Here is a 27,252-nt window from a genome sequence, read left to right as displayed (position 1 = left end):
CTCCTGTACTCCCTATTCCCCCACGCCTGTGTGGCCAAGCATGACTCCAACATTAAGTTTGCTGATGACACAACAGTTGTAGGCCTGATCACCGACAGGGAGGAGTTCAGAGATCTGGCAGTGTGGTGCTAGGACAACAACCTCTCCCTCAATGTGAGCAAGACAAAGGAGCTGATCGTGGACTATAGGAAAATGAGGGCCAAACAGGCCCCCATTAACATCGACGGGGAAGTGGTGGAGCGGGTCGAGAGTTTCAAGTTCTTTGGTGTTCACATCACCAACAAACTATCATGGTCCAAACATACCAAGACAGTTGTGAAGAGGGTACAACAACTAATTTCCCCCCTCAGGAGACTGAAAAGATGTGGCATGGGTCCTCAGGTCCTCAAAAATGTATACTGCTACACCGTCGAGAGCATCCTGACCATTGCATCACCGCCTGGTATGGCAACTGCTCGGCATCTGACCGTAAGGTTTTACAGAGTGTAGTGCATAAGGCCCAATACATCACTGGGGCCAAGTTTCCTGACATCCAGGACCTATGGACTAGGTGGTGTCGGAGGAAGTCCCAAAAAACTGTCAAAGACTCCAGTCATCAAAGTCATGGACTGCTCTCTCTGCTGCTGCACGACAAGGGGTACCGGAGCACCAAGTCTAGGACCAAAATGCTCCTAAACAGCTTCTTCCCCCAAGCCATAAGACTGTTGAACAATTAATCAAATGGCCACCTGGACTAATTACAGTTGAAGTCTGAAGTTTACATACACTTAGGTTGGAGTCATTAAAACTCGTTTTAAAACCACTCCACAAATTTCTTGTTAACAAACTATAATTTTGGCAAGTTCGGTTATGACATCTACTTAGTGCATGACACAAGTAAGTTTTCCAACAATTGTTTACAGACTGATTATTTCACTTATAATTCACTGTATCACAATTCCAGTGGGTTCGAAGTTTACATACACTAAGTTGACTGTGCCTTTAAACAACTTGAAAATTCCAGAAAATGATGTCATGGCTTTAGAAGCTTCTGTTAGACTAATATACATCATTTGAGTCAATTGGAGATTTATCTGTGGATGTATTTCAAGGCCTACCTTCAAACTCAGTGCCTCTTTGCTTGACATCATAGGATAATCAAAAGAAATCAGCCAGGACTTCAAAAAATAATTTGTAGACCTCCACAAGTCTGGTTCATCCTTGGGAGCAATTTCAAAATGCCTGAAGGTACCACATTCATCTGTACAAACAATAGTACGCAAGTATAAACACCATGGGACCACACAGCCGTCATACCGCTCAGGAAGGAGAGGCGTTCTGTCTCCTAGAGATGAACGTACTTTGGTGAGAAATGCAAATCAATCCCAGAACAAAAGCAAAGGACCTTGTAAAGATGCTGGAGGAAACAGGTACAAAAGTATCTATACCCACAGTAAAACAAGACCTATCTCAACATAACCTGAAAGGCCGCTCAGCAAGGAAGAAGCCACTGCTCCAAAACCACCATAAAAGGCCAGACTACGGTTTGCAACTGCACATGGGGACAAATATCGTACTTTTTGGAGAAAGGTCCTCTGGTCTGATGAAACAAAAATAGAACTGTTTGACCATGATGACCATCCTTATGTTTGGAGGAAAAAGGGGGAGGCTTGCGAGTCGAAGAACACCATCCCAACCGTGAAGCACGGAGGTGGAAGCATCATGTTGTGGGGGTGCTTTGCTGCAGGAGGGACTGGTGCACTTCACAAAATAGATGGCATCATGAGGGAGGAAAATTATATGGATATAGTGAAGCAACATCTCAAGATATCAGGAAGTCAAGGCTTGGTCGCAAATGGGTCTTCCAAATGGACAATGACCCCAAGCATACTTCCAAAGTTGTGGCAAAATGGCTTAAGGACAACAAAGTCAAGGTATTGGAGTGACCATCACAAAGCCCTGACCTCAATCTTATAGAAAATGTGTGGGCAGAACTGAAAAAGTGTGTGCGAGCAAGGAGGCCTACAAAACTGACTTAGTTACACCAGCTCTGTCAGAAGGAATGAGCCAAAATTCACCCAAATAATTGTGGGAAGCTTATGGAAGGCTAGATGAAACATTTTACCCAAGTTAAATTATTTAAAGGCAATGCTACCAAATACTAATTGAGTGTATGTAAACTTCTGACCCACTGGGAATGTATTGAAAGAAATAAAAGCTGAAATAAATCATTCTCTACTATTATTCTGACATTTCACATCCTTAAAATAAAGTGGTGATCCTAACTGACCTAAGAGAGGGAATTTTTACAAGGATAAATTGTCAGGAATTGTGAAAACTGAGTTTAAATGTATTTGGCCAAGGTGTATGTAAACTTCTGACTTCAACTGTACATGGACCCCCCCCCCCCCTTTGTTTTTACACTGCTGATACTCGCTGTTTATTATCTATGCATAGTCACTTTACAAATGACCTACTAACCTGTAGCTCTGTACATTGAACTCGGTACCAGTACCTCCTGTATATAGCCTCGTTATTAATGTGTAATTTTCTTGTTACTTTAAAAAAATATTTTTTCACAGTAGTTTATTTTGTAATTATTTTCTTAACTCTATTTCTTTAACTGCATTATGGTTTTGATTCTAAGCGAAGCATTGGAATACCTCACTGGCCTTTGTGGTTGAATCTGTTTGAAATTCAGATACAGTTATTGTATGTGTGGAGTACAGAGATGAGGCAGCCATTCAAAAATCATGTTAACCTGTCTAGCCACATTCCACTGAAAAGGCAGAGCGCAAAATTCAAAAAAAATAATTTTTTAAAATATTTTACTTTCACACATTAACAAGTCCAATACAGCTAATGAAAGACACAGATCGTGTGAATCCAGCCAACATGTCCGATTTTTAAAATGTTTTACAGGGAAGACACAATATGTAAATCTATTAGCTAAACACCTTAGCAAAAGACACCATCTTTTCTTTGTCCACCAACACCAGTAGCTATCACCAATTCGGCTAAACTAAGATATTGATAGCCACTAACCAAGAAAAAACCTCATCAGATGACAGTCTGATAACATATTTATGGTATAGGATAGGTTTTGTTAGAAAAATGTGCATATTTCAGGTAGATATCATAGTTTACAATTGCACCCACCGTCACAAATCGACTAGAATAAATACATAGAGCAACGTGTATTACCTAATTACTAATCATCAAAAATTTCGTAAAAATACACAGCATACACTAATCGAAAGACACAGATCCTGTGAATACAGACAATATTTCAGATTTTCTAAGTGTCTTACAGCGAAAACACAATAAATCGTTATATTAGCATACCACATGTGCAAACATTACCAGAGCATTGATTCTAGCCAAAGAGAGCGATAACGTAAACATCGCCAAAATATATTAATTTTTTCACTAACCTTCTCAGAATTCTTCAGATGACACTCCTGTAACATCATATTACAACATACATATAGAGTTTGTTCGAAAATGTGCATATTTAGCCACCAAAATCATGGTTAGACAATGACAAAAGTTGCCCAGCTGGTCAGACAATGTCGTGCGCCATATTAGACAGTGATCTAGTCGTATACATAAATACTCATAAACGTGACTAAAAAATATAGGGTGGACAGCGATTGATAGACAATTTAATTCTTAATACAATCGCTGATTTACATTTTTTTAATTATCCTTACTTTTCAATACAGTTTGCGCCAAGCGAAGCTACGTCTAACAAAATGGCGTCATAAGCGATTAACATTTTTCGACAGAAACACGATTTATCATAATAAATTGTTCTTACTTTGAGCTGTTCTTCCATCAGAACCTTTCTTGGGTCTAATCGTCTTTTGGTCGAAAGCTGTCCTCTTGCCATGTGGAAATGCCCACTGCGTTCGGCATGAACTGGAAACGTGCCCAGAGATTCAAAGTGTCTCAGAAATAAATGTCCCAAAATCGCACTAAACGGATATAAATTGCTATAAAACGGTTTAAATTAACTACCTTATGATGTCTTTAACACCTATTACAAGTAAAAACATGACCGGAGAAATATTACTGGCTACACTAATGCTTGGAAAAAGAGCAGGTCGGTGTCCACCGCGCGTCCGGCGCAGCTGGAAAAGAGTTACTACCTACACGTTGATCTGATTAATAGAGGCTGTGATTGCGCAATCGACTCCATTCAAATCGTCATCACGTAAAGACATTCAGGGGAAGACGTAAGCAGTGTTAGTATCCTCATAGCATTCACAGCGACCTTTAAACTGACTCCAGATCAGGGGCCAAGATGTGTGAAATCTGACTCCATGTCAGGGAAATTGCTGTAGAATGAGTTCTGTTCCACTCAGAAACAAAATTTCAACGGCTATAGTAGGAAGCCGTTTAAAAATTACACGATTTCCAGAAAAAGTGACAACAGCACCCCCTATCCTAAAGAGGTTTTAAGCACTATTATTGCAACTCATTTTGTGAAATTGTTCAGCACATTTTTGCTCCTGAACTTTAGGCTTGCCATAACAAAGGGGTGGAATACTTATTGGCTCAAGACATTTCTGCTTTTCAATATTTGTTTTTGTAAATATAAATTCACAGTAAAACATAATTCCACTTTTACATTATGTTGCGTTGTGTGTAGACCATTGACAAAACAATCCAAGTTTAATCATTTTTATATTCCGGCTGTAACAACAAAATGTGGAAAAAGTCAAAGGGGTGTGAATACTTTCTGAAGGCATTGTAACAATGCTTCCTCATGAGACCCTTACAGCCCCTTTTTCCTATAAGGAAGTATTGATATATGGGTCATTCCATCATTTCGGTGCCTTTTGAGAAGTGCAACTTGGTCCAAAAAACCTTTAGATTTCACAAAATGTGTACATTCTGTCATAAAGAGCACATGTTCAACTTTATTAAAAAAAGTTTTCCAATCTTAAGAGGTAAAAAAATATATAGACTGTTTAAGTGACAAATAAAGTAACCTGGTTGACAGTAACGTTTGACGATTTAAAATCTTAAATTGGCCATGAATCCCCTTGTGACAGGGAGAATGGAAGCTTTTTGTATGCAACAGGGTGTGGCAATTGAATGCAAGCTTCACATTTTTTATATTGTTAAACCATTTCTCGCCTGTCTATCTATGTGTAAGAGGGCTGACATGTTATGCTCGACCCACTCAGTTTTCCACCAAAAAACACCAGAAATTTGAAGTTTGGAACCAATCGGGGGAGAAGGGCCTTGGTCAGGAAGGTGACTAAGAATGGTCACTCTGAAAGAGCTCTAGAGTTCCTCTGTGGAGATGGTTGTCCTTCTGGAAGGTTGTCCCATCTCTATAGCACTCCACCAATCAGGCCTTTATGGTAGAGTGGCCAGACGGAAGCCACTCCTCAGTAAAAGGCACATGACAGACCGCTTGAAGTTTGCCAAAAGGCACTTAAAGGACTATGACCATAAGAAACAAGATTTTCTGATCTGATGAAACCAAGATTGAACTTGTTGGCCTGAATGCCAATCGTCACGTCTAGAGGAAACCTGACACCATCCCTACGGTGAAGCATGGTGGTGGCAGCATCATGCTGTGGGGATGTTTTCAGTGGTAGGGACTGGGAGACTAGTCAGGATCGAGGGAAAGATGAGCGGAGAAAAGTACAGAGATCCTTGATGAAAACCTGTTCCAAAGCCCTCCAAAGGACCTCAGATTGGTGCAACGGTTCACCTTCCAACAGAACAACAACTCTAAGCACACAGCCACGACAACTCAGGAGTGGCTTTGGGACAAGTCTCGGAATGTCCTTGAGTGGACCAGCCAGAGCCCAGATTAGAACCTGATCGAACATCTCTGGAGAGACCTGAGAATGGCTGTTTAGCGACGCTCCCCATCCAACCTGACAGAGCTTGAGAGGATTTTCAGAGAAGAATGGGGTAAACTGCCCAAATACAGGTGTTACAAGCTTGTAGCGTCATACCCAAGAAGAGTCGATGCTGTAATCGCTGCCAAAGGTGCTTCAAAAAAGTACTGAGTAAAGGGTCCGAAATAAATGTGATTAAAACATGTTTTTATTATTTACAGAAATGTTTTAAAACCTGTTTCTGCTTGTTCATTGTGGGGTATTGTGTGTAGATTGATGAGGGAAAAAAACGATTTAATACATTTTAGAATAAGTGTGTGTGTAAATATATCAACTCAGCAAAAAAAGAAACCGGCAACAATGTTGCCTATGGGGACAAACCCACCGTCGCTGGACCAGACAGGACTGGCAAAAGTGCTCTTCACTGACAAGTCGTGGTTTTGTCTCACCAGGGGTGATGGTCGGATTCGCGTTTATCGTCTAAGGAATGAGCGTTACACCGAGGCCTGTACTCTGGAGCGGGATCAATTTGGAGGTGGAGGGTCCGTCATGGACTGGGGCAATGTGTCACAGCATCATCGGACTAAGCTTGTTGTCATTGCAGGCAATCTCAATGCTGTGTGTTACAGAGAAGACATCCTCCTCCCTCATGTGGTACCCTTCCTGCAGGCTCATTCTGACATGACCCACCAGCATGACAATGCCACCAGCCATACTTCTCGTTCTGTGCGTGATGTCCAGCAAGACAGGAATGTCAGTGTTCTGCCATGGCCAGCGAAGAGCCCGGATCTCAATCCCATTGAGCACGTCTGGGACCTGTTGGATCAGAGGGTGAGGGCTAGGGCCGTTTAGAAATGTCCGGACACTTGCAGGTGCCTTGGTGAAAGAGTGGGGTAACATCTCACATCAATAACTTGCAAATCTGGTCTAGTCCATGAGGAGGAGATGCACTGCAGTACTTAATGCAGCTGGTGGCACACCAGATACTGACTTTTGATTTTGACCCCCCATTTGTTCATGGACACTATATTCATTTTCTGTTAGTCACATGTCTGTGGAACTTGTTCAGTTGTTGAATCTTATGTTTTTTTGTTTTATTAACCTTAATCTTGTTTTATTTTCGCTGAAAATAAGTGCAGTAAACAGTGAGAGGATCTTTTTTTGCTGAGTTTATATGTACACACACACTGCCGTTCAAAAGTTTGATGTCACTTAGAAATATCCTTGTTTTTGAAAGAAAAGCACATTTTTTGTCCATTAAAATATCAAATTGATCATAAATACAGTGTAGACATTGTTAATGTTGTAAATGACTATTGTAGCTGGAAGCTGATTTTAAAGGAATTTCTACATAGGCGTACAGAGGCCCATTATCAGCAACCATCACTCCTGTGTTCCAATGGCACGTTGTGTTAGCTAATCCATGTTTATCATTTTAAAAGGCTAATTGATCATTAGTAAACCCTTTTGCAATTATGTTAGCACAGCTGAAAACTGCTGTTCTGATTAAAGAAGCAATAAAACGGGCCTTCTTTAGACTAGTTGAGTATCTGGAGCATCAGCATTTGTGGGTTCGGTTACGGGCTCAAAATGGACAGAAACAATTTACTTTCTTCTAAACTCGTCAGTCTATTCTTGTTCTCAGAAATGAAGGCTATTCCATGCGAGAAATTGCCAATAAACTGAAGATCTCGTACAACGCTGTGTACTACTCCTTTCACAGAACAGCGCAAACTGACCCTAACCAGAATAGAAAGAGGAGTGGGAGCCCCCGGTGCACAACTGAGCAAGAGGACGAGTACATTAGAGTGTCTTTTGCCCATCTTAATCTATTATTTTTATTGGCCAGTCTGAGATATGGATTTTTTTTTGCAACTCTGCATGGAAGGCCAGCATTCCGGAGTCAGCTCTTCACAGTTGATGTTGAGACTGGTATTTTGCAGGTACTATTTAATGAAGCTGCCAGTTGAGAACTTGTGAGGCGTCTGTTTCTCAAATCTAGACACTCTAATGTACTTGTCCTCTTGCTCAGTTGTACTGGTCCTCCTGCATGTCCTTGTGTGTTGCGTATGGTCCAGATTCCAATGTTAAGTAGCTAGCTAGCTGCGCTAATGTTGCTATTTTGTTGAAAGTCCTTTTTGATACTAGCCAGATGGCCCCTGCTCGATAACTACCTAGCAAGATGACGAAGAAACAGTTGAATTCAATCTCCATAATCCCATACTGACAGTGCCAGCCCGTAGTCAAATGTTTAGCTAGCTAGCTAATGTTAGTATATTCGCTAGCACAACATAGTGCAGGGTCTTTGTCATAAATCGGCAGCTAACACAGGCAACTGTTTCGTGGAAACTAATCCGTGATTGAATTATAATGCCAATACTAGCTTCAGTAGTTAGCTAGCTTGGAGGAAGTATTTGTGTCTGCTTACTTAGCTAGTTACCATCCCATAGCTTACATTGCATATATAGTGTGGCTGGCTCATAACATTTAACTGTGGATGTTTGGAGAAAATTCCCAATTTTTATTGTTTCTCCTGTTGGCTCCCCCACGTGCTCTCTGATTGGCTTAAAGTCAAGTTATTGGCCACTGATGAGCGTTCTGATTTTACAAGTATAAACGTCAGGTTCGTCGCTACTAGGTCGGCATGCAGCAGGTACCGCTTTCTTTCTAGCAAGAGAAGGAAAGACCTCCCACTGTGATAAGTACCTATCGTCAGTCTACTGGCAGTGAGATTCATGCTTTAGACTCTGTATGTTGTAAAATGCCAACTTGTTCCGCCAAGGACTCGTGATGTAAGGAGGACACTGAGATTATGTGCTAATTCAGAAGTCGGGGCCCTGGCCAAGAGGATGGGAAGCAGCCTGCCAAGAGCCATGTGAAAAGATAGCCATGAGATAAAATCAACACAATTTTTTTCTTTCCCCCAAAAATCGTGTTGTGTTCCTTTTTATTCTTCCCCTTTCAGAGTGGCTGTCCCTGTTCAGGAGAGAACAGTTTTACATTACAACTGTGAAATCCTGGCACGAAGACCCCCTTTGTCCCCCGCCATTATTTTCACACAAATATAGTCCATTGTCACACAGCTGAAGTTAATTTGATCAACATTGGAGACATTGAACTGTTTTGTTTGCTGAAAAGGCTTGTTTCATGCTCATTTTCAGGCCATTGAAAAGCAATGATTGGCAGAAAAATAATGTTGCCGTTAACAATTCAGGGCAATTAGTTTCCCAGGGGGAAGCAGTGGGCCGTACTGGCCGCCACACAGCAATTCATTGTCATTTTATGGACGGTCATCAGTCAACTGTCAGAGCGTCTCAAAGAGCCCTCCAATCTAAATGTTTCCCTTTAGGCTTTTCCCAGAACAACGGGCTGAAAGAGGAGCGAAAGAAGAGCCTGTTTCCAGGCAATAGACATGTTCAGCTGGAAGGAGGACTGAATAATTGCAGTGGGATCCTCCATAAAAGCCAGATGAATTTATTAGACAGAGTAGTGTGTGTGTGTGTGTTTGTGTGTGTGTGTGTGTGCATGCGTGCATGTCAGACAAAATGTATGAATGAGTGTTTAAGTGGAGGTGTGGTGAATTAATTTGTGTTTATTTACTTTTTAGAGCATCTGATTGACTCAGTGTGTATGCTTATGACTTAATTGGCTGTGCATGCAAGCACCTGCTGTGACCTGTGTGTTTGTGTGGCACAGAGAATACTGAGGATGCTGCTTTATGTCATTCAGTAGAGACTGAGAGGGGAGAAGGTGCTAGCCTTTGAGTTGTGTTTAGGGGCTAGTGGACGGTGCTCTGCTAGGGCCCATATGTAGCCCTTCATGGGGGGTACTAGGGTGGGTTGGGGGTGTCAGTGTGTGACTCTGTGAACTGCCTCCTCACCCTGGGAGGCCTGGGGCAGCAGGGGTTAATCCCCAGTCAGTCTCTCTCTCCCAGTATAGGACTAGTTCATAAACAAGTAGCTACTATTAGCTCTGCAGCGATGGGAATTAAAGTACCTTCAACAATTAAATACTGTGTATTGGCTACAACCATTTACCTAGTTATGTTTCTGCAGAATAGAGATCTGCAGAAACGAGGCGCTATTATTGGTTCACAGGCTGTAAGATTTTTGGACTGAGTGGCTCCCATAGTGGATCTGGCAGGTGCGAACCACTGCTGAGGAGAGATTGGACAGGCTTGTATCTCCACCCATACCAGTCCGCAGAACTCCACCAGATCCAGTGGCCGACAACCTTCCTTCCTGGGGGTTTTTGGGTGACTATTAGAAATGCTTGGGTTTTGACGTTGTTGGGTTGGCTTATCCTTTAACCTCTGTGTGACCGCGACACCCTACCACCACCTCCCTTCTGGCCTGACTCAACTGGGAGAGTTGGGTAGGGTGGGTGAAGTAGTTCATGGGGGCTTGTAGGGAGCGACCGCCCCTGGGAGTCACAGGTCACATCATGGGTCCTCCCCTGTCCCATTGAGCCAGACGTCAAAAAGCACATTCTTCACAATGTTAACATTCTCCCAAATTCTCAAAATCATGCTTACAATGGATGACTCTGCATTGGCTTTTGCATTGTACCGCTGAGTTTTGTTGGATTGAATTTGACTTGCCAAGTAATGGTAAGTCATCTTGTCAATCTCGTACTGACATCGACCCCCAGTTGAAGAGTGTAATCCTAACAGCCTGTCTATTACAACTCCGATTAACTGTCTGTCGATCACTCTCAAGAATATTTTTTGGAGTGTGTGTAGAGTTATATTACCATGTAAGAGAGAATAACTAAAACGTGTGTGTGTGAGAGAGGAATGTGCTCCAGGTGCTTTGTGCCGCTGCGGTAGGGGGCCTGGGAGCAGAGTTAAGGACCATGTTATAAATTAGCGGCTGACCCTGTCTTTGTGTGGCCCTATGAAGGCCTGACTGATAGCCCCCCCTCCCCCTCAGTGAGAACGGCCCCTGTGAAGGGCCTTTATCAGGGGTGTCACCGTGCGATGAATTGGCTGGGGGGAAGCATGTTTATAGACTGTGTAAAGAAGTGCGTCTTTGTGTGGGAATGTCGCTGACACTCTTACAGTTTGCTTGAATGAACTGTGATGACGCGGCTAATGGGGCCCCCGCTGGGGGTCCTGCAGGGGGCCCCCGGGACCCCCCACCACAGCCCCATTCACGCCCAGTCCGCTGTGGCTAATGTGTCGATTCTTCGGGCCGCCACAAAGGCCAAGCAAAAGTCAACTTTCACACCAGCGGGTCATCACAAGTGCTTTAGGAAACTATCGTGTAAACAGTGTTACCTTCTGACCTGCCGCTGATACCTTAGCTCTGCAGACAAAACGTCCAAGGCTATGGCATTAGACATGGCTATTAGTGGGATAAAGCTGTGGGCTGGCTCAGCACTGGGCCCTGGGGAAACAGACTGGGGAGAGAGGCAATGTCTTAGTCGTCTCTATCTGTTTTCTCTCTCTTCCCTTTCTCCTCTCTCCCGCCACACTGATTTTCTTCTCCATTTTATCCCCCCGTCCCATCCTCTCTTCATGCTCATTCTCCTCTCTCTTTACTCCCTCTTTTGCGATCTTTCTCTCACTCTCTCTCGCTCTCTCTCTCCTACGTACACGTGCTCCGTAAGCTTTTTGGAATTAGCAAAAACATTTTTTAATAATCATAATAAATGTATTTTATATAGCGTTCTTCATTACAAACAAGAATCTCAAAGTCACTTTGAAAACAAAAACTGTCGGGATCTGGCAGTTCATGTTTAATGGTCTTCCACAGCTTCAGATGTCTAAGCAGTTCGAAAAGGCAGTCGGTAGCGGGAGATTACATTTATTTGTCATCAAAAACGACTTTATATTGAGTAAGTGGCTTTGATGGACTGCACGTGCGCAGTTCGGCGCGGGACGACCGTTAGACCTGATGACGTGTCTCTATGCATGAGCTCAGCTAGCCAACATTGCCTACAAGCGTGATCGGGATTTCTAGATATCTTCATAAAACCTGCAAGCTGTATGTTATTTATGTCGTTCAGCCACTACTCGGAAAAACATAAGAAATTACAGTTTTTAATGTTTTATCATCCAATGATTGTACGCTAAAAGTCCTCAACTGTCAGCTTCATTAAATAGTACCTGCAAAACACCAGTCTCAATGTCAACAGTGAAGAGGCGTCTCCGGAATGCTGGCCTTCTAGGCAGAGTTGCAAAGAAAAAGCCATATCTCAGACTGGCCAATAAAAATAATAGATTAAGATGGGCAAAAGAACACAGACACTGGACAGAGGAACTCTGCCTAGAAGGCCAGCATCCCGGAGTCGCCTCTTCACTGTTGACGTTGAGACTGGTGTTTTGCGGATACTACTTATTGAAGGTGCCAGTTGAGGATTTTGAGGCGTCGGTTTCTCAAACTAGACACTCTAATGTACTCTTCCTCTTCCTCAGTTGTGCACCGGGGCCTCCCACTCCTCTTTCTATTCTGGTTAGGGACAGTTTGCGCTGTTCTGTGAAGGGAGTAGTACACGGCGTTGTATGAGATCTTCAGTTTATTGGCAATTTCTCGCATGGAATAGCCTTCATTTCTGAGAACAAGAATAGACTGACGAGTTTAGAAGAAACTCATTTGTTTTTGTTCATTTTGAGCCTGTAACCGAACCCACTAATGCTGATGCTCCAGATACTCAACTAGTCTAAAGGCCCATTTTATTGCTTATTTAATCAGAACAGCAGTTTTCAGCTGTGCTAACATAATTGCAAAAGGGTTTACTAATGATCAATTAGCCTTTTAAAATGATAAACTTGGATTAGCTAACACAACGTGCCATTGGAACACAGGAGTGATGGTTGCTGATAATGGGCCTCTGTACGCCTATGTAGAAATTCCTTTAAAATCAGCTTCCAGCTACAATAGTCATTTACAACATTAACAATGTCTACACTGTATTTCTGATCAATTTGATGTTATTTTAAAGGATAAAAATGTGCTTTTCTATTCAAAAACAAGGATATATCTAAGTGACCCCAAACTTTTGAACAGTAGTGTACGTTCCCGATATCTCCTTGTCTGGAGTAAAATAAATCTTCTTCCAGTACCCGGTGAGTAATCGCTGTCCTGATATCTAGAAGCTCTTTTCGGTCATACAAGATGGTGTCAGAAAACATTATTTACAAAAGAAGTTACAAATGACGTGAAAAATAAACACACAATACACATTTGGTTAGAGGACTGTAAAACGGCATACGTCTTCTCCAGCTCCATCATGTGTCTGGGTTTTCTATCCTGTTAATGTTGACGGAGCGTGCACGCCTAAGCACACGTAGAAGTACCTGGCCTGCTTCTCAAAAGTGCCCAGCTGTGCTTCTCAGTCATTTTTTCATCACCTCACACAGTAAGTCAGTAAAGTCCTTATATATATATATATTTTTTTTTTTACATCCATTCAAATTATAATAGTTCCTCACAGTATTTGAAAAATCTTTCCAACACTCTCTCCCTCGATAATCAGTGTCGCTAATAAATAGGCTATGGACATGTTGCGTGTATTTGTTTCTATTTTAGTAGTCAATTTCATCTTCATACTATAGCATAGCTGTCCCCTTTATACTTCTCTTTGTCAATTAATTATCTTATAGCCTACTTTCAGGGAAGCCAAGATTTTTTAATACCTTTTAAGGAAAGAATAAATATTTGCTTGTCTCTGATATTGGCTTTGATTGACGGGTGCTATTACGGTCCGGTGCATGTGTGAGTTTGTTGATTCTCCCAATAGGCCTATATTTCTATTCAGAAAGTTTCCTAAATTAGCCTGTCTGGACTCCATCTCTTTAATAAGATTCAAACTCTCCAGTCATGATGTAATCTTGTAAAAGGCTTGTTTTCAGTAGCTTAGGCTACATTATGTCTCTCATTACAGTGTCTTCTCACTGAAGAAAATGTGTAATTGCCATCGAATGACCGCAGCAGTAGGGTTTTTGACATTATGCAAATTTTTCCGAATAGTGCTCTTTCAGTCTCTTGAAGCATGTCTGGGGAAGGTCTGCGGCGGCAGGTAGCCTAGTGGTTAGAGCGTTGGACTAGTAACCAGAAGGTTGCAAGATCGAATCCCCGAGCTGACAAGGTAAAAATCTGTCGTTCTGCCCCTAAACAAGGCAGTTAACCCACTAGGCCGTCATTGAAAATAAGAATGTGTTCTTAACTGACTTGCCTAGTTAAATAAAGTTAAAATAAAAAATAAGTGGGAGAAAACCCATGAGCTAATTTCAATGGGATCGGTATTTAGTTGTTTTATATGCAGAAAAGCCAACAGACAAGGACAAAATAGGCATATATCTTTATTTTGACTCCTTTAATGTTGTGTCAATACGAAAATATGACAGATGCTTTCAAACCTGGCATTTCTTAATTTGTCTATTTAATATTTAAAAGTAATAACTTGAATAATCATAATGGAATGCCATGATATTAACGATGTGTAATGGCTTGTTTCAAGTAGGTTTCTATTAAGAAGCATATCCATGTAAAAAAGTGAACAAACAGAATTGTGTCCTTTCTTGACCCCCCCCCCCCCAAAAAAAAACCTGAACGGTTATGTTGGCGACCGTGTGCCTGGCCAATTACCATAATCTCAAATTCCAAGACTGTCACAGCCCTTTACTTTTGTTAGACCTCTATTTATTTTTTACAGACTAACTTATATTTTCATTGTGGCCCATTTGGCCCTAGGACACATGGTTTTGCAAACACAACTTTTTAACTAAAGAAATGTTACTGTCTTTAAGTGACCATTCCATTGGCTACTTGCACCACAAATAAATGCAGGGGGAACTGTCCTCGTAGTCGAATAGTGCTCTTTCAGTCTCTTGGAAGGTCAATGATGACATCGTGTGTGTTAACCCCATCCAGCCACCAGCACTCCCCCCACAACAAACATCTTTTCCCGGGCTACTCTCTCCCCTCCCCTCCCAATCGCTCCTATTCTGCCTGGTCTGTGGTGGTGCTTTATGATAGAGGACTAGGAAGGAACCCACCACCGAGTGCCTTCTCTTTTTACAGCCTCATAAATATTGTTATCAGGGGTCCGGGAAGGAGTCCACCCTCCACCCAGAGATTTATCCCCCCGATTAGCGAGGTGCTAGCATCCTGAATCATTAATTACACAAGTAGGCTTGCAGCGCTAGCACCATCATCTTAATTTCTTATCTCTCCTCTGTAAGATGGGGCCTCTTAAGTCAATTATTAGGTATAGGAAGTTAATTATATGTCGATTATGTGCGTTTTAAATGCGCGTGGATGCCGGTTCTGCTGTAGATCTGGAAGCATTCCACGAACCTGGGATCTGGACTCCATGAATCCTCCCTAACTCACACACACAGTTCTATATTACAGTTGAAATCGGGAAGTTTACATACACCTTAGCCAAATACATTTAAACTCAGTTTTTCACAATTCTTGACATTTAATCCTAGTAAAAATTCCCGGTCTTAAGTCAGTTAGAATCACCACTTTATTTCAAGAATGTGAAATGTCAGAATAATAGTAGAGAATGATTCACTTCAGCTTTTATTTCTTTCATAACATTCCCAGTGGGTCAGAAGTTTACATACACTCAATTAGTATTTGGTAGCATTGCCTTTAAATTGTTTAGCTTGAGTCAAATGTTTCAGATAGCCTTCCACAAGCTTCCCACAATAAGTTGGGTGAATTTTGGCCCGTTCCTCCTGACAGAGCTGGTGTAACTGAGTCAGGTTTGTAGGCCTCCTTGCTCACACACGTTTTCTCAGTTCTGCCCACACATTTTCTATGGGATTGAGGTTTTGTGATGGCCACTCCAATACCTTGACTTTGTTGTCCTTAAGCCATTTTGCCACAACTTTGGAAATATGCTTGGGGTCATTGTCCATTTGGAAGACCCATTTGTGACCAAGCTTTAACTTCCTGACTGATGTCTTGAGATGTTGCTTCAATATATCCACATAATGTTCCTTCTTTATGTTGCCTTCTATTTTGTGAAGTGCACCAGTCCCCCCTGCAGTGAAGCACACCCACAACATGATGCTGCCACCCCCGTGCTTCACGGTTGGGATGGTGTTCTTCGGCTTGCAAGCTTCCCCCCTTTTTCCTCCGAACATAACGATGGTCATTATGGCCAACCAGTTCTATTTTTGTTTCATCAGACCAGAGGACAGTTCTCCAAAAAGTACGATCTTTGTTCCCATGTGCAGTTGCAAACCGTAGCCTGGCTTTTTTATGACAGTTTTGGAGCGGCTTCTTCCTTGCTGAGCGGCCTTTCAGGTTATGTTGAAATAGGACTCGTTTTACTGTGGATATAGATACTTTTGTGCATGTTTCCTCCAGCATCTTCACAAGGTCCTTTGCTGTTGTTCTGGGATTGATTTTCACTCCTTCTCACCAAAGTACGTTCATCTCTAGGAGACAGAACACGTCTCCTTCCTGAGCGGTATGATGGCCACGTGGTCCCACGGTGTTTATACTTGCGTACTATTGTTTGTACAGATGAACGTGATACCTTCAGGCATTTGGAAATTGCTCCCAAGGATGAACTAGACTTGTGGAGGTCAACAATTTTTTTCTGAGGTTTTGGCTGATTTCTCATGATGTCAAGTAAAGAGGCACTGAGTGTGAAGGTAGGCCTTGAAATACACCTCCAATTGACTATCAGAAGTTCTAAAGCCATGACATAATTTTCTGTAATTTTAAAAGCACAGTCAACTTAGTGTATGTAAACTTCTGACCGACTGGAATTGTTATACAGTGAATTATAAGTGAAATAATCTGTCTGTAAACAATTGTTGGAAAAGTGACTTTTGTCATGCACAAAGTAATGTCCTAACCGACTTGCCAAAATTATAGTTTAACAAGAAATTTGTGGAGTGGTTGAAAAACAAGTTTTAATGACTACAACCTAAGTGTATGTAAACTTCAGTCTTCAACTGTACCTCTGGCTCTATTACGTACTGTGGGTGTCTGGATTTCTCTTTTCTTAATATTCCGTGACCATGTCCCTACAGTGCCTTCAGAAAGTATTCAGACCCCTTGACTTTTTACACATTTTGTTACGTTACAGCCTTATGCTAAAATAGATTTTTTTCCCCCCCTCATCAATATACACACACAATGACAAAGCAAAAACAGCTGTTGCGGAATGCTTGTGCTTCTAGTTCCGACAGTGCAGCAATATTTAACAAGTAATTTCACAACAACTACCTTATACACACAAGTGTAAAGGGATGGATAAGAATATGGATGAGCGATGGCCATAGGCAAGGTGCAGTAGATGGTATAGAGTACAGTATATACATATGAGATGAGTAATGTATGTAACATTATATAAAGTGGCATTGTTTAAAGTGACTAGTGAAACATTTATTACATCCAATTATTAATTAAAGTGGCTAGACTCATTTCTGTTGGCAGCAGCCACTCAATGTTAGTGGTGGCTGTTTAACAGTCTGATGGCCTTGAGATAGAAGCTGTTTTTCAGACTCTGTCCCAGCTTTGATTCACCTGTACTGACCTCGCCTTCTGGATGGTAGCACGGTGAACAGGCGGTGGCTCGTTTGGTTGTTGTCCTTGATGATCTTTTTGGCCTTCCTGTGACATCGGGAGCTGTAGGTGTCCTGGAGGGCAGGTAGTTTGCCCCCGGTGATGCGTTGTGCAGACCGCACCACCCTCTGGAGAGCCCTGCGGTTGTGGGCGGTGCAGTTGCCATACCAGGCATCTGTAAAAGTTTGTGAGGGTTTTAGGTGACAAGCCAACTTTCTTCAGCTTCCTGAGGTTGAAGAGGCGCTGTTGCGGCTTCTTCATCACACTGTATGTGTGGGTGGACCATTTCAGTTTGTCAGGGATGTGTACGCCAAGGAACAGGGAGTACATTTCTTTTTTCTTGTGGTATCCAATTGGTAGTTAGTCTTGTCTCATCGCTGCAACTCCTGTACGGACTCGGGAGAGGCAAAGGCCGAGAGCCGTGCGTCCTCCGAAACGCATCCCAGCCAAGCCGCACTGCTTCTTGACACAATGCTCACTTAACCCAGAAGCCAACCGCACCATTGTGTCGGAGGAAACACCGTACACCTGGCGACCATGTCAGCGTGTGCGCTGCGCCCGACCCCCCCACAGGAGTCGCTAGTGCACGATGGGACAAGGACAACCCTGCCGGCCAAACCCTCCCCTAACCCGGACGATGCTGGGCCAATTGTGCGCTGCCCTATGGATCTCCCGGTCGCTGCCGGTTGCGACAGAGCCTGGACTCAAACCCAGAATCTCTAGTGGCACCGCTAGCACTGCTATGCAGTGCCTTAGACCACTGCGCCACTCAGGTGATGTTGTTTCCTACCTTCACCACCTGGGTGCGGCCCGTCAGGAAGTCCAGGACACAATTACAGAGGGCAGGGATCAGACCCAGGGCCTCGAGCTTGGAGGGTACTATGGTGTTGAATGCTCAGCTATAGTCAATGAACAGCATAATTACATAGGTATTCCTTTTGTCCAGATGGGATAGGGCAGTGTGATGGCGATTGCATCGTCTGTGGACCTATTGGGGAGGTAAGCATATTGAATTTGTTTTATTTCACCTTTATTTAACCAGGTAGGCCAGTTGAGATCAAGTTCTAATTTACAACTGCGACCTGGCAAAGATAAAGCAAAGCAGTGCGACACAAACAACAAGACAGAGTTACACATGAAATAAACAAACGTATAGTCAATAACACAATAGAAAAAGTCTATATACAGTATGTGCAAATGGCGTGAGGAGGTAAGGCAATAGAAGCGAAGTAATTAGTTTAGCAAATTGACACTGGAGTGATAGATGTACAGATGATGTGCAAGTAGAAATACCGGTGAGCAAAAAAGTAATTAAAACAATATGGGGATGAGGTAGGTAGTTGGATGGGCTATTCACAGATGGGCTATGTACAGCTGCAGCGATCGGTAAGCTGCTCAGATAGCTGATGCTTAAAGTTAGTGAGAGAGATATAAGTCTCCAACTTCAGCAATTTTTGCAATTCGTTCCAGTCATTGGCAGCAGAGAACTGGAAGGAAAGGCGGCCAAAGTAGGTGTTGGCTTTGGAGATGACCAGTGAGATATACCTGCTGGAGCGCTGCTACGGGTGGGTGTTATGGTGACCAGTGAGCTGAGATAAGGCGGAGCTTTACCTAGCAAAGACTTATAAATGACCTGGAGCCAGTTGGTCTGGCTACGAATATGTAGCGAGGGCCAGTCGACGAGAGCATACATGTCGCAGTAGTGGGTGGGGCGTTGGTGACAAACCAGATGGCACTGTGATAGACTGCATCAAGTTTGCTGAGTAGAGTGTTGGAGGCTATTTTGTAGTTTTACAAGGGTATGTTTGGCAGCGTGAGTGAAGGAGGCTTTGTTGTGAATTAGGAAGCCGATTCTAGATTTAATTTTGGATTGTAGTTACTTAATGTGATTCTGGAAGGAGAGTTTACAGTCTAGCCAGACACCTAGGTATTTGTACTTGACACATATTCTAAGTCAGAACCGTCCAGGGTAGTGATGCTAGTCGGGCGGGTGCGGGCAGCGATCGGTTGAAAAGCATGCATTTAGTTTTACTAGCGTTTAACAGCAGTTAGAGCAGTTGAAGCTCGTTTGGAGGTTAATTAACACAGTGTCTAAAGAAGGGCCAGATGTATACAGAATGGTGTCTGCGTAGAGGTGGATCAGGGAATCACCAGCAGCAAGAGCGACATCGTTGATATACACAGAGAAGAGTCGGCCCGAGAATTGAACCCTGTGGTACCCCCATAGAGATTGCCAGAGGTCCGGACAACAGGCCCTCCGATTTGACACACTGAACTCTGAGAAGTATTTGTGAACCAGGAGAGGCAGTCATTTATTGAGTCTGACGATAAGAATACAGTGATTGATAGTGGAAAGCCTTGGCCAGGTCAATGAAGTGGGTCTAGGGTGACAGGTAAGATGGCGATGATAGGAACGTTGACTAGTCTCTCAAAGCACTTCATGATGACCGAAGTTAGTGCTACGAGGCGATAGTCATATAGTTCAGTTACTTTTGAATTCTTGGGTACAGGAACAATGTGTAACTGTACTGTTAACAGCTTAGCTTCCTCCACTGTCCGACTGCCCCATACTGTGCTCAAACCAGTGATCATCTGCTTCGCATACACATGACCGCCCTCCTTGACAACGTTCCAACATGTTGAGCCACCCAAAAGGTACCGATTGGATGGCTCCATCCCTGACATTCAAGCTTACGGCATATTCTTAACTCTGTTACATATGGTCATTACATCACCACATACTAAGTAGTATGCAAGTGTGGATATTGGGACCGTGTTCATGACTGCACAAATCCCATGCAAAGTATAGCAGCTTCCCATAGAAAGGAGATCATGCCCATAGGGGACACAAGGGCACATGCCCCCTCAGATTTCTCCTGTTTTTTCATTTGTCAGATGTTAAATTAATGACTAAATGTTAATAAAAATCTGTCAGTGGTATTTTGCGGATGGGCCACACTGACTGGACCAGGCAAAGAGTACTCTTCCCCGCAATTCTCCCTAGTAAGTGGTGCAGAGCAGAGAGAGAGAGAGTGACAGTGCTTAATTTGAGTTTAGCTGCCGGTGATGGGAAGGACTCGCAAGAGGTATGCTTGTAAATTGACATTTGATCAAGCTATGGAGCCTATCCTTATTGATGAATAAATAAAATCGAGATGTTATGATTCTCTGTAATTCTAGCCACCTAGCAATTTTATGAAGTTGGCTTTAGCTAGCCAGCTAGATAGGTTCCCGATCGCCCAGTCACATAACTAGCACCAAGCCACTTCAGGCTATCAATCAAGTTAGAGTAGCTTGTCAAACTATCTTAGCTGGCATGCCTGCTGGCAAGTTTGCAGGTCTTTAGAAATACAAGCAATTACTAAATGTACTGAATAAGACTCACATTCCTTTCAATCTTTTACCCAGATTTTAGCAGAGAAGCACATTTAGTTTATTTAAAAAAACAAACCACTAGTCAGGAGGATACAGACAGCTCAATAGTTATGCAGATAAATACTTAGTTTTACATGCAATCTGAGAAAGGGAATACCTAGTCAGTTGCACAACTGAATGCATTCAACATTTAACCCAACCTCTCTGAATTAGAGGTGCCGGAGGCTGCCTTAATCAACGACCACGTCATCAGTGCCCAGGGGAGCAGCTGTTGGGGGTTAACTGCCATGCTCAAGGGCAGAACGGAAGATCTTTCCACCGTGCCGGCTCTGGGATTCGAACCAGCGACCTTTTAGTTACTGGCCCAATGCTTTTAACCGCTAAGCTACCTGGCACCATATGATAATATCATGTGTGTTATGATCCCATGTTAGTGCAGGATAGAGACAAATGTGTTTGATGGGGTTGAGGTCAGGGTTCTGTGCAGACCAGTCAAGTTCTTCCACACCGATCTTGACATACCCTTTCTGTATGGACCTCGCTTTGTGCACGGGGCATCGTCAGGCTGAAACAGGAAAGGGCCTTACCCAAACTGTTGCCATAAAGTTGGAAGCTCAGTACTGTCTAGAATGTCATAGCATTAAGATTTCCTTTCACTGGAGCTATGGGGCCTAGCCCAAACCATCAAAAACCACCCCATGCATTGGGGCAGGGAGCACTCTCCTGGCATCCGTCAGACTGCCAGATGGTGAAGCGTGAATTCATCAGAATGTGTTTCCACTGCTCTAGTCTGCCAATGGCGGCGACCTTTACACCACTCCAGTTTACGCTTGGGATTGCACATGGTGACCTTAGGCTTGTGTGCGGCTGCTTGGCCATGGAAACCCATTTCATGAAGCTTCCAGAGGCAGTTTGGAACTCGGTAGTGAGTGTTGCTGCCGAGGACAGATGATTTTTATGCGCTTCAGCACTCGGTTATCACGTTCTGTGAGCTTGTGTGGCCTACCACTTCGGCTGAGCTGTTGCTCCTAGACATTTCCACTTCACAATAACTGCCCCGGTGAACTGTGGCATCCTATGACGTTGCCATGTTGAAAGTCACTGAGCTCTTTGTTAAGGATGTGTGCTCAATTTTATACACCTATCAGCAACGGGTGTGGCTTAAGTAGCAGATTCTAAAGGAGTGTCCACATACAAAAGTCTCTAAGGTCCCTCAGTAGAGCAGTAAATTTTAAACACAGATTCGACCAGGGAGGTTTTCCAATGCAAAAAAGGGCAGCTATTGAATATCCCTTTGCGCACGAGGAAGATGTTAATTACAACGATACAGGCGTCTTTCCTGGATTTCACCATGAGGAAAATGGTGAGTTGAAGGGCAGTGATAGGTGAATACAACACTAACCTATTTGACAGAGTGAAAAGGAAGCCTGTACAGAATTTAATATATTCCAAAACATGCATTCTGTTTGCAACAAGGCACTAAAATAAAAATGTGGCAAAGAAAATAATTGTCCGGAACGCTTTGTTTGAGACAACACATCTTCAAGCATAGTGGTGGCTGCATCATGTTATGTGTATGCTTTTCAGTATACAAAGAAACAGAACAGAGCTAAGACCTGGTAGTCTGCTTTTCAACAGGCACTCAAATATGCACTGGAGTTACCAAGACATTGAATGTGTTGTGGCCTAGTTAGTTTTGGCTTAAATCTGTCTACATGAAAATGGCTGTCTAGCTATTAGCAAAGCTCTTAGACTTACCCAGAAAAACACAAATGTTGGACTGTCTCAAGGGTTTGAATACTTACGTAAATTGGATATTCATTTTTCAATACTTGGGTATTGTGTGTAGATGGGTGACCAAATTTACACGGCCTCTTGCGTCCCAAATTGACGAAGGTGTACATGTTCACACTTCAATTTTCCCCAGCCAACCTCATCCAATGTCCCAACAGCAAGTAGAGCAAGAGTCTCCAGCCTGGGCAGGGGCCTGGAAACTAACCAATATACTCCAACGCAGCACACAACCAACTATCCACCGCAGTGTCAAGTTTACCAAACAAACAAAGGCAACCAATACTGAGCACCAAACATTACAACTCAAACAAGCTGTAACAAAAGATGCAAACAAAGCACCTACAGAGATAAACATTAACTCCACGTTTTCTCCCAAACACCATACCTGCAAGATCCCGGATGAGCCCCCACTTGTCACGAACCGGCTCCAAGTCCGTAACAAAAAGGGAGACAACGTGGAGACAACGTGGAGACAAGGAATAACAAAAATTAATTTCTTAAATAAAGTAAACTAAATACAAATAACAATGGTGTGTGTAAGTGAGTGTTTTGCATGCATACATGTGATAATGCAGGGTGTTGAAAGGTGCCAAAGCATTCAAACAAAAGGCCACAAAAATACCACAACAAAATCTATAAAGTTGTCTGCATGGAGAGAGTCTCCTCCATGAATGGGGAAGTGGTGTACTTATCCTGGGACACACCCGGGCCCAGGTGTGTCCCATGTCGCTAACGACCCTCTCGGCTCCGCTCACCGGCATCCTAATAAGGCAAACGAGAGCAAAGAGAAAATATACGGCAGACAGACTGGGAGGGTCGCTCAAATTATATTTCAATTAAATGTTTCAAGAACAAAATTACATGTAAGTATTTTAGTAATTGTAGTGAGGACAGTAACATTAGTAAAAAGTGTAATATCCTTTAAAAGTATGTATTAAAGTGTTTGTAATAGCATAAATGTGGCAAAACTAATGTAGACATTAATACATGCATTTACATTGCTTGCAAAATATTTTTTCAGGCATGGTGGCTTCAGCACATCCCCCTATCTGTCACCCAAATAATGGGTGTATGACGCCCCTACAAGCACACTCAGTCAAATCTCGTCATACGCCATTTGGAATAGCATGTTCAAATCAACTCAATCACAATCTAGAACAAATACTGAACCAAATTTATAAATGCAACATGCAGCAATTTCAACGAGTTTACTGAGTTACAGTTTATATAAGGAAATCAGTCAATTTTAAATAAATTCATTAGGCCCTAATCTATGGATTTCACGTGACTGGGCAGGGGCACTGATTGTGGGAGGGCAAAGGCCCACCCACAATCAGAATTTGTTTTACCCCACAAAAGAGCTTTATTACAGACAGAAATACTCCTATGCACCCCCTCCCCCCGCCCTCTCTCTGACGATCCCACAGGTGAAGAAGCCGGATGTGGAGGTCCTGGGCTGGCATGGTTACACGTGATCTGCGGTTGTGGGGCGGGTTGGACTTACAATTGCACGCTCCGTCAAAACATGAGAGATCTGTGGCATTGTGTTGTGTGACAAAACTGCACATTTTAGAGTGGCCTTTTATTGTCCCCAGCGCAAGGTGCACCTATGTAATGGTCATGCAGTTTAATCAGCTTCTTGATATGCCTAACCTGTCAGGTGGATGGATTATCTTGACAAAGGATAACATTCTCACTAACAGAAATGTAAACACTTTTGTGCACAACATTTGAGAGAGATACATTTTTTGTGCATATGGACAATTTCTGGGATATTTTATTTCAGCTCATTACACACGGGACCAGCACTTTACATGTTGTGTTTATATTTTTGTTCATTGGAATTTGAAACTTGCACAGTTTGATTGTGATACCCCTGCACATTAACTCGGTACCCCCTGTATATAGCCTCGTTATTGGTATTGGAATTTTGTGTTACTTTTAATAAACGCATTTACTTTAATTTATTTAGTAAATATTTTCTTAACTCTATTTCTTGAACTGCATTGTTAGTTAAGGGCTTGTTAGTAAGCATTTCACGGTAAGGTCTACACCTGCACATGTGACAAATGTGATTTGATTTGAATAAAAATATTTGAAAAGCCCCAATCTACACAAACCTATTCACGTTAACTGCTTTTTTGTTGTTGTCATGTTGAATATTGTTTTTCACAGGGGTGCAAACGTCTTGCAAGTGTTGGTACCACCAGGTGGTGGTGTGCACCTCATAAATAAAATGCCCTGAGGAAACCAAACACTGAGGCCCAGCAGAGAGCCCCATCAACAGTATACAACTCCACTTAGATCAATTCACTTTTAATGACAAATACTTTTCATGTTTTTCAGGATCACTGACCAGCGGTTTGAGAAGGTGCCATATTTTGTGTTTGGGGACTTCAACTTCAGGTTGGATACAAGGCAGGTTATCGAGGTAAGCACATTGATGCATGTGTTGCGAACATATCAGTTAGTGTCTACACTATATGTGATTTGGCACATGCACCTTGACATGGATAGGTGTTGCTGATATCTCTGTGTGTGTGTGTGTGTGTGTGTTTGTGCGCACAGTTTTCTAGGGTTTGTGGGGGACAACAAACATCACAGTTATCGCTCATTTTCACCCCTCCACTGTCGTTGGCCCAGCTGTCTTTGCCAACCAACCCTCCAAGTCCATTATGTTATCGTGCCGTCCCCCTTCACTTTCTCTCTCTCTTCCTTCCTCTCTCCCTCCCTTTCTCTTGGTGCAAATGACGCCACATTAGAGTCAGTGTAGTCATTCAGCAAGCCTCATCAGGAGATTGGGGGGCTGTAGGATAACAAGCCATAAAGTTCCACACAGACAGTGGAGCTCCATGATAAGAGAGAGACTAGCCACTTGTGGGGCGAACCCTGCTCCCACCACACAATGGCACCTCAAATCAGTGGCTCTGTTCAAGTCGTGGGGATTGTTAATTTGGGAGAAGACCCTATGTCTCAAAAGGGAAGGGGAAGAGGAGTGGGGAGGAGGGGGTGGGCGGTTGTTGAATGGAGGGCTTTTGCTCAAATGATTCAGGAAATACTTCATCCTGTGAGGTAAAGTGAGAAGGGCCTTTTGAGCGGGGAGTGTAGTTTAACCATCAAAACACTAGGGGAGGAATTGAATAGAATACTTAATTGAACGCAGAGGTCATGTGCTATTCCTCCTAGGCAAACATTAAATGAGCATGTTGTTTCACGCTGCTGTGTTCAGCTGCTGGGTTGTTGTGTGTGTGACCATATGATGTTTTCTACTGTATCTTATCACATTGATATATTGCGTAGTCTAGTCTTTCGGCGGTACATTAAATTCCACAGCCGTATTTAGGGCACATTAGAGCTGCTGATCATGTGAGAATATTATGCTTTGGAGATAATAGTGATCGCATCACAAAACCAGGACAAATAAATAACATGATTTGGGAGATGTTCATTCATAGAATGGCCCTTTGGAAAAAGGATTGTTGACATTTGACATTTGTATCTAAATGCATAATTGATCATCAAAGTTGGCATATTTATAACATTTTGGCTAACCAAGGCCTCCTTTAAGTCTTCATAATGTTTCATCTGTAAGTGCTACAAAGCAAGAATTGGTGTCAAATGAAGCTTTTTCCACCTGCTCTGTAATATGAGTAGTATTTTGATTTCAATAATAAAAAAAATATGTGTTAATTTTGGCACTTTTTTTTAGATTTAGTCTAGTCTTAGTCATTTTGACTACAATATCATTGCCTCAATCACATTTTTGTCATTTGAATAATGAGAGAGTAGTAGCAGAATAACCAGATGCTGCTGCAAAGTATTGGCAAATTAGTATGGGTTGCACCTCCATCACTCGGTCATGTCATTGCCATTGTTATCAACGTTCCACAGATGCCGCAGCCACATTGATGTCCAAAAGTAGAACGGGAGCTAATGACTGTTTCGCCCAATGATGTAGCCGAGTCACTAAACTTCGAGTCCGAATCGAGTCCCTCTGTGCTCGAGTCCCAAGTCCAAGTCACCAATGGTCGAGGCACCAGTCCCTATGGCTGAATTCCGAGTCCCAGTGCTCGAGTCAATAAATTGTTTGCTATCCCTTTTCCTTATTTACTGTGCAACAAAATGTTTGCATATAGGCTACTGGTTATATGTTACTAGATCCACGTTCAGTTAAAAAAACAATCTTGAATGTTGGAGATAGAAATTCCATAAATAAAGCCGACGTTATTCATTATTCTACATGTCAAAGAGACATGTTCGTTCTACATAGAAATATGCTATCTTAATATTCCAAAACGTTGCATCCTGCATCCAGGTTGTAAGCTGTAGCTGACTAATGAGGTAACATGACTGAACAAGGTGCAGCCTAAACAAATGGTTAACGGTCCGGTCCGATAGTACCCTAGTTTTAGAACGGCCCGCGATATGCTTTATGAATATGAAATGCGTCCCACCAATGCACGATAGAAAGAGAAAAAAACTTAGCGCCAGTATTATAGATCATGTCTTTTGAACTAGAATCAAGCCGTTTTCTCTGAAGAAAAGAGGAAGACTTGGCTACATAGGCTACAGAACCTGTATATGAGTGGCAGTGGGAAAAGTGGGAGGGTTGAGCGAGACTACATTTCAAAGACAGCCTACTTTTCTATAGCCTCCTCATGGGAGAGAAAAACATGTTTTCCTATTAGTCAATGCTGCTATTG

General features: G+C 42.6%; 1 protein-coding gene across 2 annotated transcripts in view; it reads left to right on the top strand.

Annotated features, from left to right (window-relative positions):
* The window catches only part of LOC129836166 (inositol polyphosphate-5-phosphatase A-like), a 266,559-nt gene that overhangs the window by 161,645 nt on the left and 77,662 nt on the right, over window positions 1–27,252 (top strand). For both annotated transcript variants that reach the window (XM_055902012.1, XM_055902011.1), the window contains exon 9: window positions 24,896–24,980. In XM_055902012.1, the coding sequence (XP_055757987.1) occupies window positions 24,896–24,980 (85 nt within the window). The remainder of the gene's footprint in view (window positions 1–24,895; window positions 24,981–27,252) is intronic.

This window comes from Salvelinus fontinalis, chromosome 37 (genome assembly GCF_029448725.1).
Source record: "Salvelinus fontinalis isolate EN_2023a chromosome 37, ASM2944872v1, whole genome shotgun sequence".
Taxonomy (NCBI): domain Eukaryota; kingdom Metazoa; phylum Chordata; class Actinopteri; order Salmoniformes; family Salmonidae; genus Salvelinus; species Salvelinus fontinalis.
Note: the sequence above shows the minus strand (reverse complement) of the source record. Positions and strands in the feature narration are given on the sequence as shown.